Below are 18,722 nucleotides of genomic sequence, written 5' to 3' on the forward strand. Positions count from 1 at the left end.
TAAAAAAAGTGTTGTTTTTTGGTAATTAAAATGCATGCAAGTGCTGTTCACCCTCCTCTTGTCTCCTGTCTCCTGAATTGTGTGCGTCTCAGCCCTGGGTCTCTCTGTGGCTTTCCACAACACACAGATACACACACACATGAATACACAGAAACATAAACACACCTATATAAATACACAAAAACACACACATACATAAAAACTCATGCACACACATGAATAACCAGAAACACACATACAGTCAGGCCCATAAATATTTGGACATTGACACAATTTTCATCATTTTGGCTCTGTACACCACCACAATGGATTTGAAATTAAACAATCAAGATGTGCTTTAAGTGCAGACTTTCAGCTTTAATTTGAGGGTATTTACATCCAAATAAGGTGAACGGTGTAGGAATTACAAAAACAATTATATGTGCCCCCCCCCCTTTTTAAGGGACCAAAAGTAATTGGACAAACTAACAATCATAAATCTAATTGTCACTTTTAATACTTGGTTGCAAATCATTTGCAGTCAATGACAGCCTGAAGTCTGGAACCCATAGATATCTCCAGACGCTGGGTTTCGTTCCTGGTGATGCTCTGCCAGGCCTCTACTGCAACTGTTTTCAGTTCCTGCTTGTTCTTGGGGCATTTTCCCTTCAGTCTTGTCTTCAGCAAGTGAAATGCATGCTCAATTGAATTCAGGTCAGGTGATTGACTTGGCCATTGCAGAACATTCCACTTCTTCCAGAGATCATGTAGAGAGGTTGAAGAGATCTGATCCATCTGAGTGGCACAAACAAGTACGACGCCTAGCAAATCTCTCCAACCGTACCTCCACAATCCATGTGCCAAGTGTGGACCAGACAGACATGAGTGCCATCGCTGGAGCTATTAACAAACACCTAGCTACCATCTGCCAGGCTCTGTCTCCTCTTGACCGGGACATGCTCCCTGCATTCTTACCGGCTACGCCACCACCCCAGATTGAGCCAGGGCAAATATACCAGCGCCTAAAAAGAGTTAAGGTGACCAAGGCACCAGGTCCTGATGCTATGCCGCCCACCCTTATCAAAGAGTATGCTTGCGAACTTGACATCCCGCTTACTGACATCACAAATGCATCTCTACGACAGGGCAGAGTACCACCTGAGTGGCGGGAAGCGATCAGGTAAGATTTAAAGCTTTCATTTTGTAACATGTTTGCCTTGTAATTGATTTCATTCATTTGCAATGTTATTAAATGTGTATTTCATTTAACCGTACTTTGACCATTCTTGCTCTGATTTAACCCATAGAGTCAAATACCTGGAATTCTATTTGTATTGGCATTACTTGGTTCATGCTAATACACTGTTCAGTTTCCCATCTTCCTTTAAACCATAGAACCATAGGTCTTTTCTTGGCTTCTCCGAGACATCAGGCCAGCTGTTGACACCAGGCAGTTCGGGAACCTCAAAGGCATCTCCACATCCCACTGTCTGATAGAGATCCTTGACTTTTTCTATCAAGGAGCAGAGAGCAAGCAAACTGTCAGTAGCCTGGTCCTTACAGATTTTAGCAAGGCATTTGATAGAGTGTGCCACACAACAGCTATTACAAAACTCATACACATGGGTGTACGGTCCTCACTTCTTCCTTGGGTGTGTAGTTTTGTTTCGAACCGTAGACAGAGGGTCCGCTACCAACAGGCCCTGTCAGACTGGGAATCACTCACCTGTGGGGTGGCTCAGGGAACTTTGTTAGGCCCCCTGATTTTCTTGGCCATGATCAACGTCGCGGGAACATCATACAACGAATATTGGAAGTACGTTGATGACCTCAACTTGGGAGAAACCCGACCGGCCTGCTCACCTTCAACCCTACAGAACGACTGGGACGACCTAGACGAATGGTCAGACAGAAACCACATGCTACTGAACCCTAAAAAGTGCAAAGTTCTACAAGTCTGCTTCATGAAACAACCTCCACCTTCCCCAGTTCTTACACTGGGAGGCCAGGTTCTCACCGTGGTGAAACAAGCCAGACTACTCGGTCTCCAGATCCAGTCTGATCTTGGGTGGGACGCACAAGTGGACAGCATGGTGACAAAGGGGAGCAGAATACTCTTCCTTCTGTGCAGACTGCGACGGGCTGGTCTCCCGACAGACGACTTCACTGCCATCTACTGCGGCTATGTTCGGCCACTTCTTGAATACGCAGCTCCTGTCTGGAATGCCTCCCTCAACAACAGACAAATCAACAGACTTAGTGTTCAGAAGCGTGCCTGCAGGATTATGCTGGGCCGACAGAGACACTACATATCTGGACGCCTTACGGTCATTAAACCTACTAACTCTCTCTAACCGCAGACTCGACCTCTGCTTTAACTTTGCAAACAAAGTAAGGCAATCGCCACGCTTCTGTTCCTGGCTGCCTCTGACCCGGGGAGAACAGCACGGCAGACAGCTGAGGAACTCACGGCAGTACTCTCTAGCCAGGGGAACTAAACGCTACACCACAAGTGCGATACCTGCACTGGCTAAACTCCTTGTCGGACTTCATAACTAAGCTGGTAGTAGTGATCGACAATAATATTGTTATTGTGTGTTAAATACAAACTTTTAATTGTAGAATTCTTTCCATGTCGACAACATTGAATGTGTTTTTTAACAGAATAGTTATTGTGTATTGTATTGTATATGTTGATGATTGTAAATTTCGGGGCAATTCCGTTTTTACTGCAAGGCCGAAGTGTTCGTTGTATGGTTTCTTCTTACCAATAAATCATTAACTTCTTTACCTTAAAAAACTCTTTGGTTGCTTTCGCAGTATGCTTCGGGTCATTGTCCATCTGCACTGTGAAGCGCCATCCAATGAGTTCTGAAGTATTTGGCTGAATATGAGCAGATAATATTGCCTGAAACACTTCAGAATTCATCCTGCTGCTTTTGTCAGCAGTCACATCATCGATAAATACAAGGGAACCAATTCCATTGGCCATACATGCCCACGCCATAACACTACCTCCACCATGCTTCACTGATGAGGTGGTATGCTTTGGATCATGAGCAGTTCCTTCCCTTCTCCAAACTCTTCTCTTCCCATCATTCTGGTACAAGTTGATCTTTGTCTCATCTGTCCATAGGATGTTGTTCCAGAACTGTATAGGCTCTTTTAGATGTTTTTGGGCAAACTCTAATCTGGTCTTCCTGTTTTTGAGGCTCACCAATGGTTTACATCTTGTGGTGAACCCTCTGTATTTACACTGGTGAAGTCTTCTCTTGATTGTTGACTTTGACACAGATACGCCTACCTCCTGGAGAGTGTTCTTGATCTGGCCAACTGTTGTGAAGGGATTTTTCTTCACCAGGGAAATAATTCTTCTGTCATCCACCACAGTTGTTTTCCGTGTTCTTCCGGGTCTTTTGGTGTTGCTGAGCTCACCAGTGTGTTCTTTATTTTTAAGAATGTACCAAACAGTTGATTTGGCCACCCCTAATGTTTCTGCTATCTCTCTGATGGGTTTGTTTCGATACTGATAGTGACAGCTCTTTGGACATATTGAGAGTTGACAGTAACAGATTCCAAACACAAATACCACACTTAAAATGAACTCCAGACCTTTTATCTGCTCCTTGTAATTGAAATAACAAGGGAATAACACACACCTGGTCATGGAACAGCTGAGCAGCCAATTGTCCAATTACTTTTGGTACCTTAAAAAGGGGGGGGGGGCACATATAAAATGTGTTGTAATTCCTACACTGTTCCCCTGATTTGGATGTAAATACCCTCAAATTAAAGCTGCAAGTCTGCACTTAAAGCACATCTTGATTGTTTCATTTAAAATCCATTGAGGTGTACAGAGCCAAAACGATGAAAATTGTGTCCAAATATTTATGAACCTGACTGTACATGACTACACAGACACACAGAAACGTACATGACTACACAGACACACAGAAACACACATACAACACTACACAGAAACACACTCACATACCTTGTATCCGGACACGGCTGACTCATTGTGCAGGGCCCGGACGGGGTCCCAGCGCACCGTCACCCAGGAGCCCTCAGTTTTCCAGGACACATTGCCTGGAGGCCGGTTAGGGGCTGCAAATAAACACAGGTCATCCATGACGTTGAGCTACAAGGATGAAACAACCTGATTCTGGATTGGCCAGAATCAACCCAAGCACTCCTTCTATAATCATGCAGTGTTTCATCTAGGATTTTTGTTAGCCCCCCCCCCCAGCCGAAACAAAGTTCTAACCCTATATTTCGGAGCAGGTTAATAATAATAATAATAATAATCTAATAGCTAATGTCATATTGCACATACGTGCAATATGACATTAGCTATTAGATTATTACACATTATTTCCCCTAAAGCAATAAGGTAAGGCTACTTAAAGAGTCCTTCCACTCATAAAGTATGTTCTAAATGGCATAAATGCTGCCAATTAATAATTGACATAACAACGTATTGTAAATGGTCAGTAGCCTATCGATTAAGAAACTCTAAAGCATGTACACTGTCTGCTTCATTTGAGCTTGATAGACTAAGCATTCTGTAGCAAATAATAACAATAAACCCATTATTAATTTAAACTACTTCAGCATAATAATGCACTTAAAATACAAACGTGAGCAACGGCAAAATCAACATAGAGGAAACACTTGTCATGGCTACATCCCTCAGGCACGTTCCCAATATGCCTATGGACCAGTTGAGGCTTCTCAGAGGAGGAAGGTGAGGACTATCCTCCTCAGGGAAATTTCATAAAATATGAATAGTGATTTCTAAAAAATAAAACTATACATTAAATACATTAATTTGTCACCAAAAATGTTATTAAAATAAACAGTTTTGCAAAGAAGGGCTAACTCAATGGTACCCATGGTAGCACCATGGTGCAGCCAGAGGACAGCTAGCCTCCACTCTCCTCTGGTTATATTGACTTCAATACAAAACTTTGGAGTCTGGTAGACTCACCCCTTTCCATAGACACACATGGTATTAATGACCAGGATACAACCAATCAATGCTTATACAGTATGTTTTCCCATGCTGTCCATCCAATCATAAAATAGGATCTACAGAGCATTATTGGGACACGCCATGGGTTGGTTTTCTTCCTGTCCTACCCAGTTTTTTGAGTCACCAGCCGCTATTGGTGTGGATATGCACAAAAGTCCATCCTAGGCTGTAAGGAGATCTCATTTGAAAATGTATCTGTTACTAAGGTTGTGTTACTGGTAATATATTTTCACAATACTGTCAACTTCTTTCAGGGAGGGGAGGAGTGGGTCTGCTGGAATTACATAAAATACAGTGTCTTATGCTCTCTCGAGAATCCATTTACACCCTAAAGCCCAACTGACAGAGGAACTGCAATGTGCTCTCCTGCTCCCAGGAGTGGTTTGACCCTATGGGGCCCTTGGCTGAAAAGGTTCTTCCTGTTTTCTCAGGAAGAGTGACAGACTGCATGGGCTGTGCTCACGTCATTGCGACAAATCACTACTCCATTCCAGTACGGATCATACTGTGATAGTGGTGTGAGGATAAAGTACTGTGCTGATAGTGGTGTGAGGATAAAGTACTCTGGTAATAGTGATGTGTGAGGGTACATACGAGGTCTCTTGGTGGTGACTGTGGCCCGAGGCGAGGCTGGCCCCGTCCCAGCGCTGTTGTAGGCCAGCACAGCAACATGGTAGCGGGTGCTGGGTCTGAGCCCCGCCACACGGGCTGTCATCTCCAGCCCCGCCGTCCGCACTCGGTCTGCCGCCGCCTCCCTCTCATGCTGCCTCCAGTATCGAATCTGTGTGCACCCATACACATGCACGCACATGCGCACACACATGCACACACATGTACACACACGCGCACACATATACACGCATGTACACACACATACGCACACACATGCAGGCTCGCACACACACACACACACACACACAGTTTGCACCAAAGTTAACTGATCTTCTATTCCACATCCATAATATTATAAAATGCACTTATCTGATTTGACGTGCCCTAAGATAGACCCCTAATATAATTACTATCAACTTCCTATGAAGCTCCCTATTACAGTGTATTACCTATACACTTTGACACTAATTTCAGAACCTTGATGTCGTTTTCAAAACTCTAGACACAAAACTCACAACTGATGATGAAAACACATTTTTCTAAACACTAACACGATTTTCAATTGCTTGGATACATTACACATACACCTTAGATCAGGGGTGCTCAATACGTCGATCGCGATCTACCAGTCGATCTCAAAGGTACTGTGGGTAGATCGCATGACATAAAAAAAATAGACGTCAGCCTATCATCCATCCGTCAACTTTGGAAGGACATCGCAGATTGCGAGTGTTTCTCGCTGCATTTGGACGAATCTACGGACGTGAGTGACACAGCAGATGTGCATTTTCATTCGTATGGTGTTTACTGAAATCACTGCAAAAGAGGAGCTATTAACAGTACTGCACATGAAAGAACAGACGCGAGGAGAGGACATATTTCAGTCGTTCAAAAACTTTATCGAGAAAACCCAGCTCCCGGTGTACAAATTGGTGTCCATCACTATGGATGGAGCACCCGCAATGGTTGGCCGCTTGAATGGATTTATTGCCAAGTGCAGGCAGGACGACGCTTTCCCGGATTTACTGAATTACCACTGCATAATCCATCAGCAAGCGTTATGCGCTAAAATGCTCAACATGATAGAGATCATGGACGTGGCAACGAAGATCGCCTGTTTTATTCGCGCCAGATCTCTCTAAAGACGGCTATTCCGTGAACATCTGGAGAAGGCTAATTGCGAACACTCTGAGTTGTTGCTACACACTGACGTGAGATGGCTTAGTCGAGGGAAATTCCTGCAAAGATTCCGAGAGCTCTGTCTGGAGATTAAGGAGTTTTTCCGTGTAGCGGGAAATGCAGAATACAAGCAGCTAAATGACGGTCAGTGGCTGTTAGACTTGGCATTTTTAACAGATCTGACAAACATGTTGAATGACCTTAATCTAGAGCTGCAAGGAAAAGACAAAACAGTGATCAATATGATCAGCTCAGTTAATGCTTTCAAACGAAAGATGCAACATCTCTCCTCAAAGCGCCATGATTTGGCAAACTTCCAGAACCTGGCGTCAGAGCTGGAGTTGCAAGGGAAGGCCTGTGTGCAACTTGACAGTGTACGCTACACAGAGCAGATTGACAATTGTCTGTCAGAGTTTCACAAACGCTTTCAAGACTTTTCTTTGCTCGAGCCAGTCGCTACATTCATGTGCTATCCCTTTCTGGAAGATGCTGAGGTTGATTCACTCGCATAAAAAATTGCAACACTGTTTCACCTGAACTCTTCTGAAGTGGAAGATGAGATTTTGACACTACAAGCCGACATTCAGCTGAAGTCCAGAGCTCATGCACAGTTCTGGAACTTACTTACAGAGTAAATGTGCTACCTCCTTGACTGCATTATTCGGCTCCACTTATTTATGTGAGTCGGCCTTTTCACACATGAAGATCATTAAGTCAAAGTACCGTTCCACCATGACTGATGATCATTTGGAAGTGTGCTTGAGGCTGGCTGTCAGCAGCTACTGTCCGGACTATGCATCCCTGGCTGATTCTATTCAGTGCAAGTCATCAGAGTAAAGTCAGGTAATGACAAAAATGTACATAGTTAATTGTGTTGTACAATATGGGCTCATGCGGGTATGTAAGGTACATCAACATACATTGTAAAAAATAAAATAAAAGTTTAGCATTTTTGTAGTAGGTAGATCATTTTGACTTGGTCATTTTATAAGTAGCTTGCATGCTGAAAAAGTGTGAGCACCCCTGCCTTAGATCATTTGTTCATTGAACTATAATCATCTGTTCAAAATGGCAGAACTTATCATCAAAGTATTACCATTTAAAAATGCTATTCACACATAACATCTGAAATGTCTGTCATTTCCTTACATTACAATGATCTAATTGTCAATTGATACTACTGCTCAAAATGATAAGTAACTGTTGCATTACTCTTACAATAAATAGTTTTATAGAAACTGACAAACAATATTCCAAGTTTAGAACATGAAAGTTTCAGTATAACGAGATCCATTGACACCATACTCAATTGGTGCAAGCAAAAAAGACTTTCCTCTGCCCGACACCCATTATAAAGTCATACATTTTCTTTGAGTCTGTTGCTTTTGTGTTGCGAAAATGTTTCCCTGCTCCAACACACCTGATTCAAATGAATGGGTCGTTATCTAGTTATGCAGAAGCCTTTTAATTACTTAATTTGAATCAGGCGTGTTGGAACAGGGAAATATCTAAAACATGCAGGACAGGGGATACTTGAGGACCAGGGTTGAGAACCACTGTCGGATGAAGTAATCAAAGAGGAGACAAGCCTGGGCTGTGTTTCTTTAGAATTTCGTCCGATATAGAAAACCCAGAGGGCGGAGATTGTGGATTTGTGCCATTAAACCTAACGTTACCTCTGTCTCCGGGGAGGGCAAACAATGCCAGCCTTCCAAATATACACGTATTTGCAGCTAACACTTAATCAAGCTCAAGTAAAGTTAAACACAAGAATATACAGGTATATTAATTATGGTATTTTTTGCCATAAAACACATCTTTATGTAATCGGTTTGACATAGTTTGTTGTGTATTGAGGTGACCAACTGCAGTGGTCGTAGTGAGTTAATGTTAGTCTAGCTAGTTAGCTGGGTTGCTGTGTTAGCCACAACTAAACTCAAAATGCATTTGGAATTAAATGATTGGGAAATCCCTTTACACCGATATTCAGCTGAATGTAAAACAAAGACAATGTGCGAGGCTAAGACTGATTGGTTTTTCATACTCATTTGGGGGGTATTCGTCGTAGCTCGCTAAGCAGTTTAGCGAGCTAATTTTCAGGCTAAGATAAAAAACGCCCCTCTTTTTGGTTCGTGGAAGCAACTTTCGATAAATCACCATAGTAACATATCAATTAGCACTAACCTGCTCCAGAGCAGGCTAACGTAAGTGTAGCTGGATAAGCTTGCCACACCCCCGGAAAATAACATGGCAGCTCCCTTTTTGAGAGACCCAGTTGACCAAGGAGCTATATTTTAGTTCGATTAGCTTTCCATACAAATAGAGTTCTTCGCGATTGCCAAGATCCTTTATTTCACACGGATGAGTTCTTGTTTGAGCGATATCGATTCAGCCGACAAGGACTCATTTATTTGCAAGACCTTCTCGGGCCGTACATTGCAAATATCACACGCCGCAGCAAGCTTTATGCTTTATTATGAGGTTATGCTGCTGTATGTGAATATGTAACGCTATGTTTTACGAAATGTCTTGTCTTATCTGTTGTGCCTGTGCTTTTTATATGTTTCACTGTGGGAGAGTGGGAAACGTCATATCGATTCCTTTTTATGTCTTGACATGTGAAGAAATTGACAATAAAGCTACTTGAAACTTTAACTGTTCTTCAGACTGCATAGCCTTGAGGTTTTTTGCGTCAGGTAGGCTATAGGCTACATTTTTATACAGTATAGGCGATGCAGAAAACATTGGTAAAGCCGCAGCATGCGTTGCTGTAAGAAAAGTGTCCTTGGCGCTTAACCAGCTGATGAATCAATTCATCATATTCCCTGGCCATGTCCCAGTCAATTAAATCAAAGAGGGATTTACACATAGGCCTACATGCACATATATAGTAGGCCTACATGCACATATATAGTAGGCCTACATGATATAAGCGCAGTATATCCTCATAATTGTCTATGAATTCGTATCAATTAGATACTCTTTGGCCTTGTTTTTATCTAGCCTACTTATTCTGAGGAGAGTTGAGATCATTATTTTCGCTAGCAAGATCTCATTCGATTATTAATTTCCATTAAACCTATACCAGCAGGCACATTTAAAGAAATGTGATCTGATTGATTGGGGTAATGAGGCACTTAAAATGAGCCTATACATTTCCCCAAAACTTTCGCATTTAGCTTATTGGCAATTTTTTGCCAAGCTGCTTGTCTTGCTCTGGCAGCGGTGGCGGTGTTTGACTTAGCCATGATAATATATGCTTATTGTCTTATAGAGACTCATTATAATAGTTTGATCGGATGGCGAGAATAGCCTATCACCGCTCTCTCTTTCGTATTTTCCGCCATCATACCGTTAGAAAATCACGGTTTTGGTGATCGACCTTTCCTGCCTTTTGAAGTAGGACGTGCACGTGCAATTTCCCTGATAAGTTTAGCCTGATTGAAATTAACCACATGATTTGGATGCGGATCAGCCGTTGACGAAGCGATATTTGCTATTCTCACTCATCTCGCTAATGTTAACGGGCTAAAGGGACAATTGATTAACTTAGCTTCAACCCTTACGACGAACGGGCCCCAGGTCCTTTGTTTTTATTTACGTTTTTCACAGCATCCCAACTTTTTGGGAATTGAAAAATTAAAGGAAAAGTTGACTTTCCGTTTGAATAGTTAGCAGTTTTTTGAGAGAGGGGTCAGCTAGTTTACAGTAATGATATCACAGTCATCACATATATAAAACCTTGCGGTTTTTAGGGGCAGAAATACGGCAGCGGGTGCTGTATATGGATTGCAAGTGCCCAACACTTGCAGTGTCCATATCTTTCCTTTTCTTTAGCTAAGACGTGATCCAAAGAAACGTGGGAAGGTAAATTTGCCGGCTTTTGCTGCGTCTCAACGGTGTGAGACGTACGGTGGCCCTGAAGTGCAAATCACACCCACTAATATGAGTGCATCCCCCAAATGAAAACACTCCCCCCAAATACGAATCAGCTTCCCCCAAATAGGATGACGTGCTCACCTCCCCCCAATACAAAGACACGCTCCCCCAAATGGGAAACGACATTACAATAGGTGCGTTGTTATGGTTACTTATTTCAGACACTTTGTACAGGCTCATGAGACTATGTAGCCAGCGCAATAATTTAGAACGGTGAAAAGACAGTTTTGCTGCAATTACGTAGTAGGTGTCCGTTATCACCCGATAACGGACACCCCTGCAGCCAATCAGAATTGAGTATTCACCCAGAACATGGTATAAAAGCAGTTTGTCTTCCTGGCAACTTTTAAAAAAATATCTTGTGTTAACAACAGAATCAACTTTTATTTAATTTAAGATCCGTAAGGCCTATATGTTTATTGTTTGCACCTTACTGCCACAGCAAATTCTGTGTTTGTGTAACATACATGGCGAATAAACCGAATACTCACACTGTGTGTGAGTATGTGTGTGTATATTAATGTGTGTGTGTATGCGTATGCACTGTGTGATAATATATGTATGTTTGTGTGTGTGTACACGTGTGTGTAAATGGGTGCTTGTGTTGGCTTAGGGCTACCTCGTAGCCCCGCAGGATGCCATGGGAACTGTGGTGGTGAACAGGGTCCCAGGACACCTGGATCTCAAAGGCCGTCAGTGCTGTGGCGTTGATGCTAGATGGCGCCACTGTGGGCTCTGGAGGCAGGAAGGAGGAGGAGGGAGGATGAAGGAGCGAGGGAGGGAGGAAGGAGGAGGGAAGGGTAAAGGCAGGGCATGAGTAAGCACAGTAGAGATACTTGCACAAACACACATAACTACTGCACAGTGTGTGATAGGTCCTGAATATCTTATCAGACACTTTCAATAACCACAATAAAAGTACAGTATGGTCAAATCTGTAGCTTTTATTTTTTCTTTCCAACAAACTTACCTTCCTCTGCAGAGTGCACTAGGGCCATCTGGCTGAAGGGGCCTTCTCCTTTCCGGTTATAGGCCTTGATCTTCACCTCGAAGGAGCTGTATGGGGACAGGCTCTGGTTGGTGTAAACGTAGCGAGAAGACTCCACATTGGGCACACGCACCATTGTCCACATCTCGGCATCCCGCCTCTTGAAGGCCACGATGTATCCAAAACCATCTCCGTTCTGGTACTCCCGTGCCATTGGCTAGAATTGGATGCATAGAAGAACATTTTACAAGGACAGCAGAATGTTTTGTGCAGAATTTAATGTTTCATTAGCATTACAGTTTAACACCATACACACATCACACACAAGCAAACACAACACAACACATTACAACACAACGGCAAAACAAATTCCTAAAGCCGATGATCCCACAAACTCACAGTCCAAGTGATGATGAGTTCGTTGCGATCTCCTCCGCCTCCTCCTAGGCCACTAGGGGCCACTGTGGGAGCTAGGAAGCAGATGCATCACAACAAGAGAGTCACACAAGCACTTTACCAAAGGAAACTCTGCTACAAACATCTAAATTCTCTAGTACAAGCTAGTATCTGAATTCTCCTTAGTACCAATTAGCATCTGAATCCTCTCTAGCACAAGCTAGCATCTGAATTATCTCTAGCACACTATACACTGTACAGTGTACATTTTTCCTCCAACACTGACATGTCTGTCTAATTTCAACAGTAGATAACTTGAACACCTTTATAATTTTAACTAATGCTGGGTACACACTAAAATATTTGTAAAATATTTTAAGATTTAAAAAATGTGAGAGACCACAAACATGAGGAAAAAAAATCCTAGATTTAACCTTTTTGATCCTATAGTGTGTGGTGTTTGTCCTCGGGCTCCCCCCCACACATCAGGATTTCTGATCGTAAATATTCAACATGAATATTTACAATTCGCGATCGGGGCGGCTCTGACGTTCTTCCGAGCAAGTTCGGTCACTCTTAACACACCTCACACCAAGGGAAAATCTGATAAAATAATCTGTAGATAATCGGGACATAACCTAGGATTGTCGGGACATTACCTAGAATTGTTGGAAGGGGGAAATCGGCCCAAAATCAGCCCGATTATCTTGTGGTGTGTACCCAGCATAAAGTAATTGAGAGTTGCCTGTTGCTTGTTGTGATCCATTTCCATAGTTTCAGTGTTATTTGTGTTTTTGTTTAAGTGATAATTGCTGAATTGTGGGAGTGGCATCAGCTACTACACCTGGGTAATGCTCACTGGTCCCACTACACCTGGCTAATCATCACTGGTTAGCTTCCCTGATCCCACTACACCTGGGTAATCATCACTGGTCCCACTATACATGAGGAAGGCATACAGCTTCTGGCAGCCAGGTTCCCCAGGTGAGACATTTTCTCCTCGTTTGACCATGTCTCTGTCTTCACCCACTCACAAGGCAGACAATCACCTATATCGTTGCCACAGTCACACGTTTTGACCATCATTTTGTATCTTTCTTATCCATTTTTGTATTCTTCTCTTCCTCCCCCCTCAGAACAACCTTATCTGCCTACGTGCCACCAGGCTAGCTTTGTTATCTCCACCTTCCCCAGTCTCTGCCGCCCTGTAGAACAGTTTCAAGCAGCAGAGGACAACCGGACAACAGGAATGGAGGACAACCTTGTATCCTTTACTTGTCTCACATTCCGTGTTTAAAAATGTCAGTTACTGACGAAAGCATACACTGTAACCACTGGTGTCCCTCAGGGTTTAGTCATTGGACCCTTGTTGTTATCTCTTTAGACCAAAGCCCTTGGTTCTGTATATTTGGGCATATACAGGACACTGCTGCCCTAAGGTGCTCAAGGTAATTCTCCCATGTAACCGCCCACTGCCTTCCAATGCTGTTCAGATTCAAGACATGGGTGCATACATTATAGGCATATATTTATTACAGATTATCATGCCGTGTACTACCCAGCCTCCCCCTAGTGGCCTATATGGAGGTGTGATTCATCCTGTACTACAGCCTCCCCCTAGTGGTCTACAGCCGTGGCCAAAAGTATTGGGAGCGACATACATTTTGTGTTTGCAAAGGTTGCTGGGCATTGGCATAAAATGACTGCTAAAATAATTTCAGTAACTCATATCATCAGCACAGGGGAAAGTTTGAAATGAAGCTTAGCGCAAGTTCAGTCAGGCAAGACCGATCCCTGCACTCGGGCATACTCGATAATGTTTCACTACTAACTCCCCCCGCTAAGAATGCTCTTCTTTCCCTCTTTTCTATGTCGGGTTGTCATCTGGGTTTCAGTTTGATTAGCGCTCCCGTCTATCAATTAACGCTGTCAATTCTTCCTCGTAGCTTTCAGCCTATCACAATGATCCCTTGCCAATGTCATTGCCAAAACCTGTGGCCATGACTGTATATGGAGGTGTGCTTGACCCTGTGACCTGTGCCCTCGAACCTGCTTGCTGGGTGCGGACGGTGTGAGAGGCCATGCTGGGCTCGCCGCTTCCCAGGATGTTGCTGGCAATGACGTGGAACTCATAGTCCATCCAGGGCAGCAGACCAATCACACGAGCCGACTCTGCGTTTCCCTCGATGTTGGTTGGCTCTAAGAGGAGGCAAAGGAGAAACTGGTAGTAAGGTAAATTTTGTATTTTTAAGATGTCAAAGATCAAATTCCAATCACATACGCACACTCACCTGTCCTCATCCTCTTCCATCCTGATGTGAGGGCGGAGCGGCCCATAATGACGTACTTGCCGATGGGGCTGTGATTGTCATAGCCACGACTCCAACGGAGTTCTACCGACGTGTCTCCCACGTTCTTCACAATCAAACCACCAGGAGGGCCTGGGGGGCCTGGTCAGCCCACAGATTAGAACCATCATGTAGATTTATGTCACAGGAAACTAGAACATGATCATTCTCATACAAATATGAGAATGTTAGAGGTGCCTATCATGACTGTAACTGAACCTAATTTGCCCTTTGGGGACAATGGACACTATGGGGATAGTATACCCATGTGTTTTGTACAATGCATAGAAAAGTGCAGTTTAAAACAGTTTAAAATGCCTTGCCTTTGGCGTGGCTTCACATTTAAACCGTCTCATCGGTTCTAACAGTCATTAAAATCAACCCTTCATCAAGATGATCCTTTCCTTACTGCTATAAGCCCATGTAAAATAAAATACAAGTAAAACATTGAGTCATTTCTAAACTAGCTGCTGCTCTGGTACCTTGTGTTTCCCACTGCTAAGGCATTGATGTGATAGCAATCCGAGTCAAAGAATCAGCTGTAGCCTTGCTCAAAAATAGAGCTAGTCATAATGCTACATGCTACAAGCAGCATGTTGGAGCTGTGGTGTCTCCTGGACCTACCTCGGATGACCAGTTTAGCAGAGGCAGAGGCACTGTCCACCACGGTTTGGGCTGTGCAGGTGTAGAGGCCTGCTTGGCCCAGCTGACCATTCACTATCAACAGGTCTCCTATCGTCTCCTTCTGTGTGTGAGAGAGGATGAGAGAGTGACTAAGATAGAAAGATAAATAGATAAGAGAGTAGTTCCATAGGGAAGGGTAGACCAAGGGTGGGCAGTATTTAAAGAAAGGAGGAAGAGAGAATCAGAGAGACAATCTATCATTTGACAGCTCATAAGATAGAATTGTTTTTAATCCAAGCTAACTTTGAACATTTATTTAATTATAAAATTTGAGTGAAAGCACAAACTACCCATTGAAGGATGGTTAGGCTTCAAAAAGTCCCAACCATGGCAAATATCACCTTTAAAGGCAGGGTAGGTAATGTTGTTGATAAGCATTGTTCTCATATTTGCTTAAATAAGCTCCACATCCTGATAGCAACCAAAAAATCTAAGGGGTTGACCATAAAATAAAATCTATCCAATATCTGTGGGCGTTGAAGACTGTAATAAACATGTTCAATAATTGAGGTTGGACCGGCACTAATTATTGGACGGCATTCTGACTGAATCCAATGATTGAACGGGATACTTCAGTCTGTCTGCCTCCCGGCAGTAGTCAGGCAAGACAGTTCATGTGTTTTGGAGGAGTGGCTTTTAAGGGAGGGGGTGGGATATTTTGGTTTGAATCCTTTCAAACTAGCAAAAATTGCTAGGTTCGTAAATCTTACCTATCCTAACTTTAATACAAGCAAGCCATGAAGATGTTGAAACAGTTGTGAGTCTCACAGTTTGTGAAACAGGCTTTAAAATGTATATTATCTTCTTGTGAAATACTTGTTTCAGTCAGTACAGGGAGATGAAGACTTCATAACTTGCTTCTGTCCAATCTTCAATGGTCTTTCAATAACTAAGTCGCAGACAATTGTACGTCTATAACTACCCCCTTTTTCTATATTGGTACAGTCCATTATGAATTGACTCACTCCCTCTAGGCGTTGGTAGGGCCCGGAAGGGTCCTCCAGGTCCAGTAAGGCTCCATTCAGGGCCCAAGTGAAGGTCAGGTCCATGGTAGGGTCGTGCGAGGCATGGCACTGCAGGGTAACATTGTCCCCCTGGTTGATGTCAGCATTGGAAGGGGCCAGGGTGATCTTAGTGGCGTCTGGGGAGTGGGTGAGAAAAAGAGAGCTGATTGGAAGGATAAGAGAGAAACAAAGAATAGGGAATAGAGACACTGTCGGACAATTACAGGAAGAGAGGGAGAGTTAGTGATGGGAGAAGAAGAGGTGAAGATGGGTTAGGGTAGGGTGAGGAAGTGGAGATGGGTGGCTAAGCAAGTACCTACCTCTGACAGACAGGTGTCCTGTGCTATTGGCTTTGCCCAGGTAGTTCTCAGCAAAGCAGGTGTACTTTCCCTCGTCGGCACGGCTAATGTTGTGAATCCACAGTTGCCCATCTGGAGTCACTGTCACTCTGAGAAAGAACGTTTCAGAATGAAGACTGGAATTCATGACAGTAACTTTGTGGCTAACTATATCTGGCAAGCTCATTCTGACTTACTCCATCTGTTTAACCCTTGTGCTGCCTTCGGGTCACATGACCCAAAGGTTCATAACGAACCCTTGTTGTGTTTACCCAATTTTACCCAATACAAAAACAAATAAAAACTAGAGAGGGTACAATTTCTGGGGAAATTGTAGGGTGTGCTTGCTTGCGTCGGTTGCACAGGGGTCCGTTTTTGAATGACATTTTTAAAACTGATATTTCTGTATATTTTATATAAAAATGCATACTTATTATTTATAAAGATTACATAGATTTAAAAGCATTTTTTTGCTGCTCATTTACAACTGAAAATACGAGTGAAGTGTAGAATGAAATAGATCTTCTCATTTCCCCTGCAAAAAGCATCCTCATCGTTGAATCAAAACGAATACATTTGGCAGACCGGTGTAAAAATTGACCTAATCTCTATGACGTAAACGTCCTTTTAAGTTTTTCCCTTCTCGTGATATTTTCATGCATTTAGCCTACTCATTGCATTCATTCATGAATAAAGAACCCCCTTTGAAGATTATTCTACGACGTTACCGGCAGTAGAAGATTGAATCGCGATTCAAACAGTACCGTCTTCTAACTGAAAATATGCCACCAAAAACGTAAATAAGCTTGACATTTATTTAGTGGAAAATCGCTTTCATGAAAAGCTCACTGGTAGCGATCATTAAGTACCAACAGTAACAACACAAAGTGCGCTGTCCCTGTGTGGAGAAGCTGCCCCGGTAAATTGTACTACTACAGTACAGTACTTGACTACTGCTGTGTTCGTCTTGGTAGCGATTGCGTTGGTTGAATTGGATTTAACGTTCCGTTGTACGGTTTAGGCTGAAATTAATTATTTTAATGATCAGATTGACAATGTTTAGGCTGTGGCAATGAAGTTCAGGTTAGTAGTTAGATAGACTTTTGATTTAAGGAGAGTGCCGAACATGTTCTGTCGCTGTTTGACTTCCTAAACAGCTTTGTACAGTAGTGTAGATGTTTTTGTAGTGTGTCTCGCGTAAGCTACAGCGTTGCAGTGAGCTACACTGGTTTGAAACGACAGGTAATGGTAATTTCACCAACAAATCGTTTACTAATGTCAGAATAAATCCTACAACGAAAATGTATATGTGAGGAATGTTTATTTTAACGATTGAAAACAGATAACGCTACATCATAGACCACTGTAGTATGTGTTGCCCGGGCAACACAGGCTAATGTCATGATGCTAATACTTCAGTGAAATAGTAGACTACTGTTTCCGAAAGTAGATGTACTTCCTTAATAATATCAGCTTATATTGTACATTACACATCACAATTGTGTGTCATATCACAAAGTAAAATGAGTAAATAGTTATCACCCTGGCCTCTTTTCTTGTGGCGTTTCTGCAGCTGCCTTGCAGTAAAGCTATAGTTAGCCTAGCTATCCCCCAAGTTAACAGATGCGAAACGAATGTTCTGCCAAAGGTAGTCACGCGGGTTTTCGTGACGTTAGTGACGTAGTGACGTTAGTAACGTCAGTGACTGTGGCTAGCAAATTAGCCACCGTTAGCTTCACTTTTCGCCACAAAAACTTAACTTAAGCCTAAACCATGCAACGGAACGTAAATTCCAATAGAAGCAACTCAATCGCTACCAAGACGAAACTTTTGACACCTACGTTGTCTATGTAGGCCAAATATTGACTGAGTTTTAGGGGGGCAAAAAGAAATAAAAATAATAATATATATGTGAGAGAACAAAGGTTGTGCCCTTGCCGAAGGCAAAGCACACCCAATAATTTTCTTTTAACCTTTGCAATGTGGGGGGTCTGAGACAGCCCAAGAAAATGCTTCACTTTGTTTTTGTATGCGGTTAAGTTGCCGCAATACGACGGTGGGTCAGAATGACTGATGGGTCAGAATGACCCGAATGATAACACAAGGGTTAACTCTATCTGGCTAACTCTACAAACTTTACCTGACAAACTATCTGGCAAACTCTATCCGACTCTTATCTAGCAAAACTATCTGGCTAACTAGCTAACTCTATCTGGCTTA

General features: G+C 42.8%; 1 protein-coding gene across 1 annotated transcript in view; it reads right to left on the reverse strand.

The window, feature by feature from the left end:
- The window catches only part of cntn2 (contactin 2), a 53,927-nt gene that overhangs the window by 2,384 nt on the left and 32,821 nt on the right, over nt 1-18,722 (reverse strand). Inside the window, exons 13-22 of the mRNA XM_067238823.1 lie at nt 16,485-16,612; nt 16,126-16,301; nt 15,101-15,221; nt 14,420-14,578; nt 14,178-14,327; nt 12,132-12,202; nt 11,715-11,949; nt 11,364-11,479; nt 5,609-5,795; nt 3,974-4,086 (exon numbers count right to left, since the gene is read on the reverse strand). Coding sequence (XP_067094924.1) covers nt 3,974-4,086; nt 5,609-5,795; nt 11,364-11,479; nt 11,715-11,949; nt 12,132-12,202; nt 14,178-14,327; nt 14,420-14,578; nt 15,101-15,221; nt 16,126-16,301; nt 16,485-16,612 — 1,456 coding nt within the window. The remainder of the gene's footprint in view (nt 1-3,973; nt 4,087-5,608; nt 5,796-11,363; nt 11,480-11,714; nt 11,950-12,131; nt 12,203-14,177; nt 14,328-14,419; nt 14,579-15,100; nt 15,222-16,125; nt 16,302-16,484; nt 16,613-18,722) is intronic.

Source organism: Osmerus mordax, chromosome 1 (assembly GCF_038355195.1).
Source record: "Osmerus mordax isolate fOsmMor3 chromosome 1, fOsmMor3.pri, whole genome shotgun sequence".
Taxonomy (NCBI): Eukaryota; Metazoa; Chordata; class Actinopteri; order Osmeriformes; family Osmeridae; genus Osmerus; species Osmerus mordax.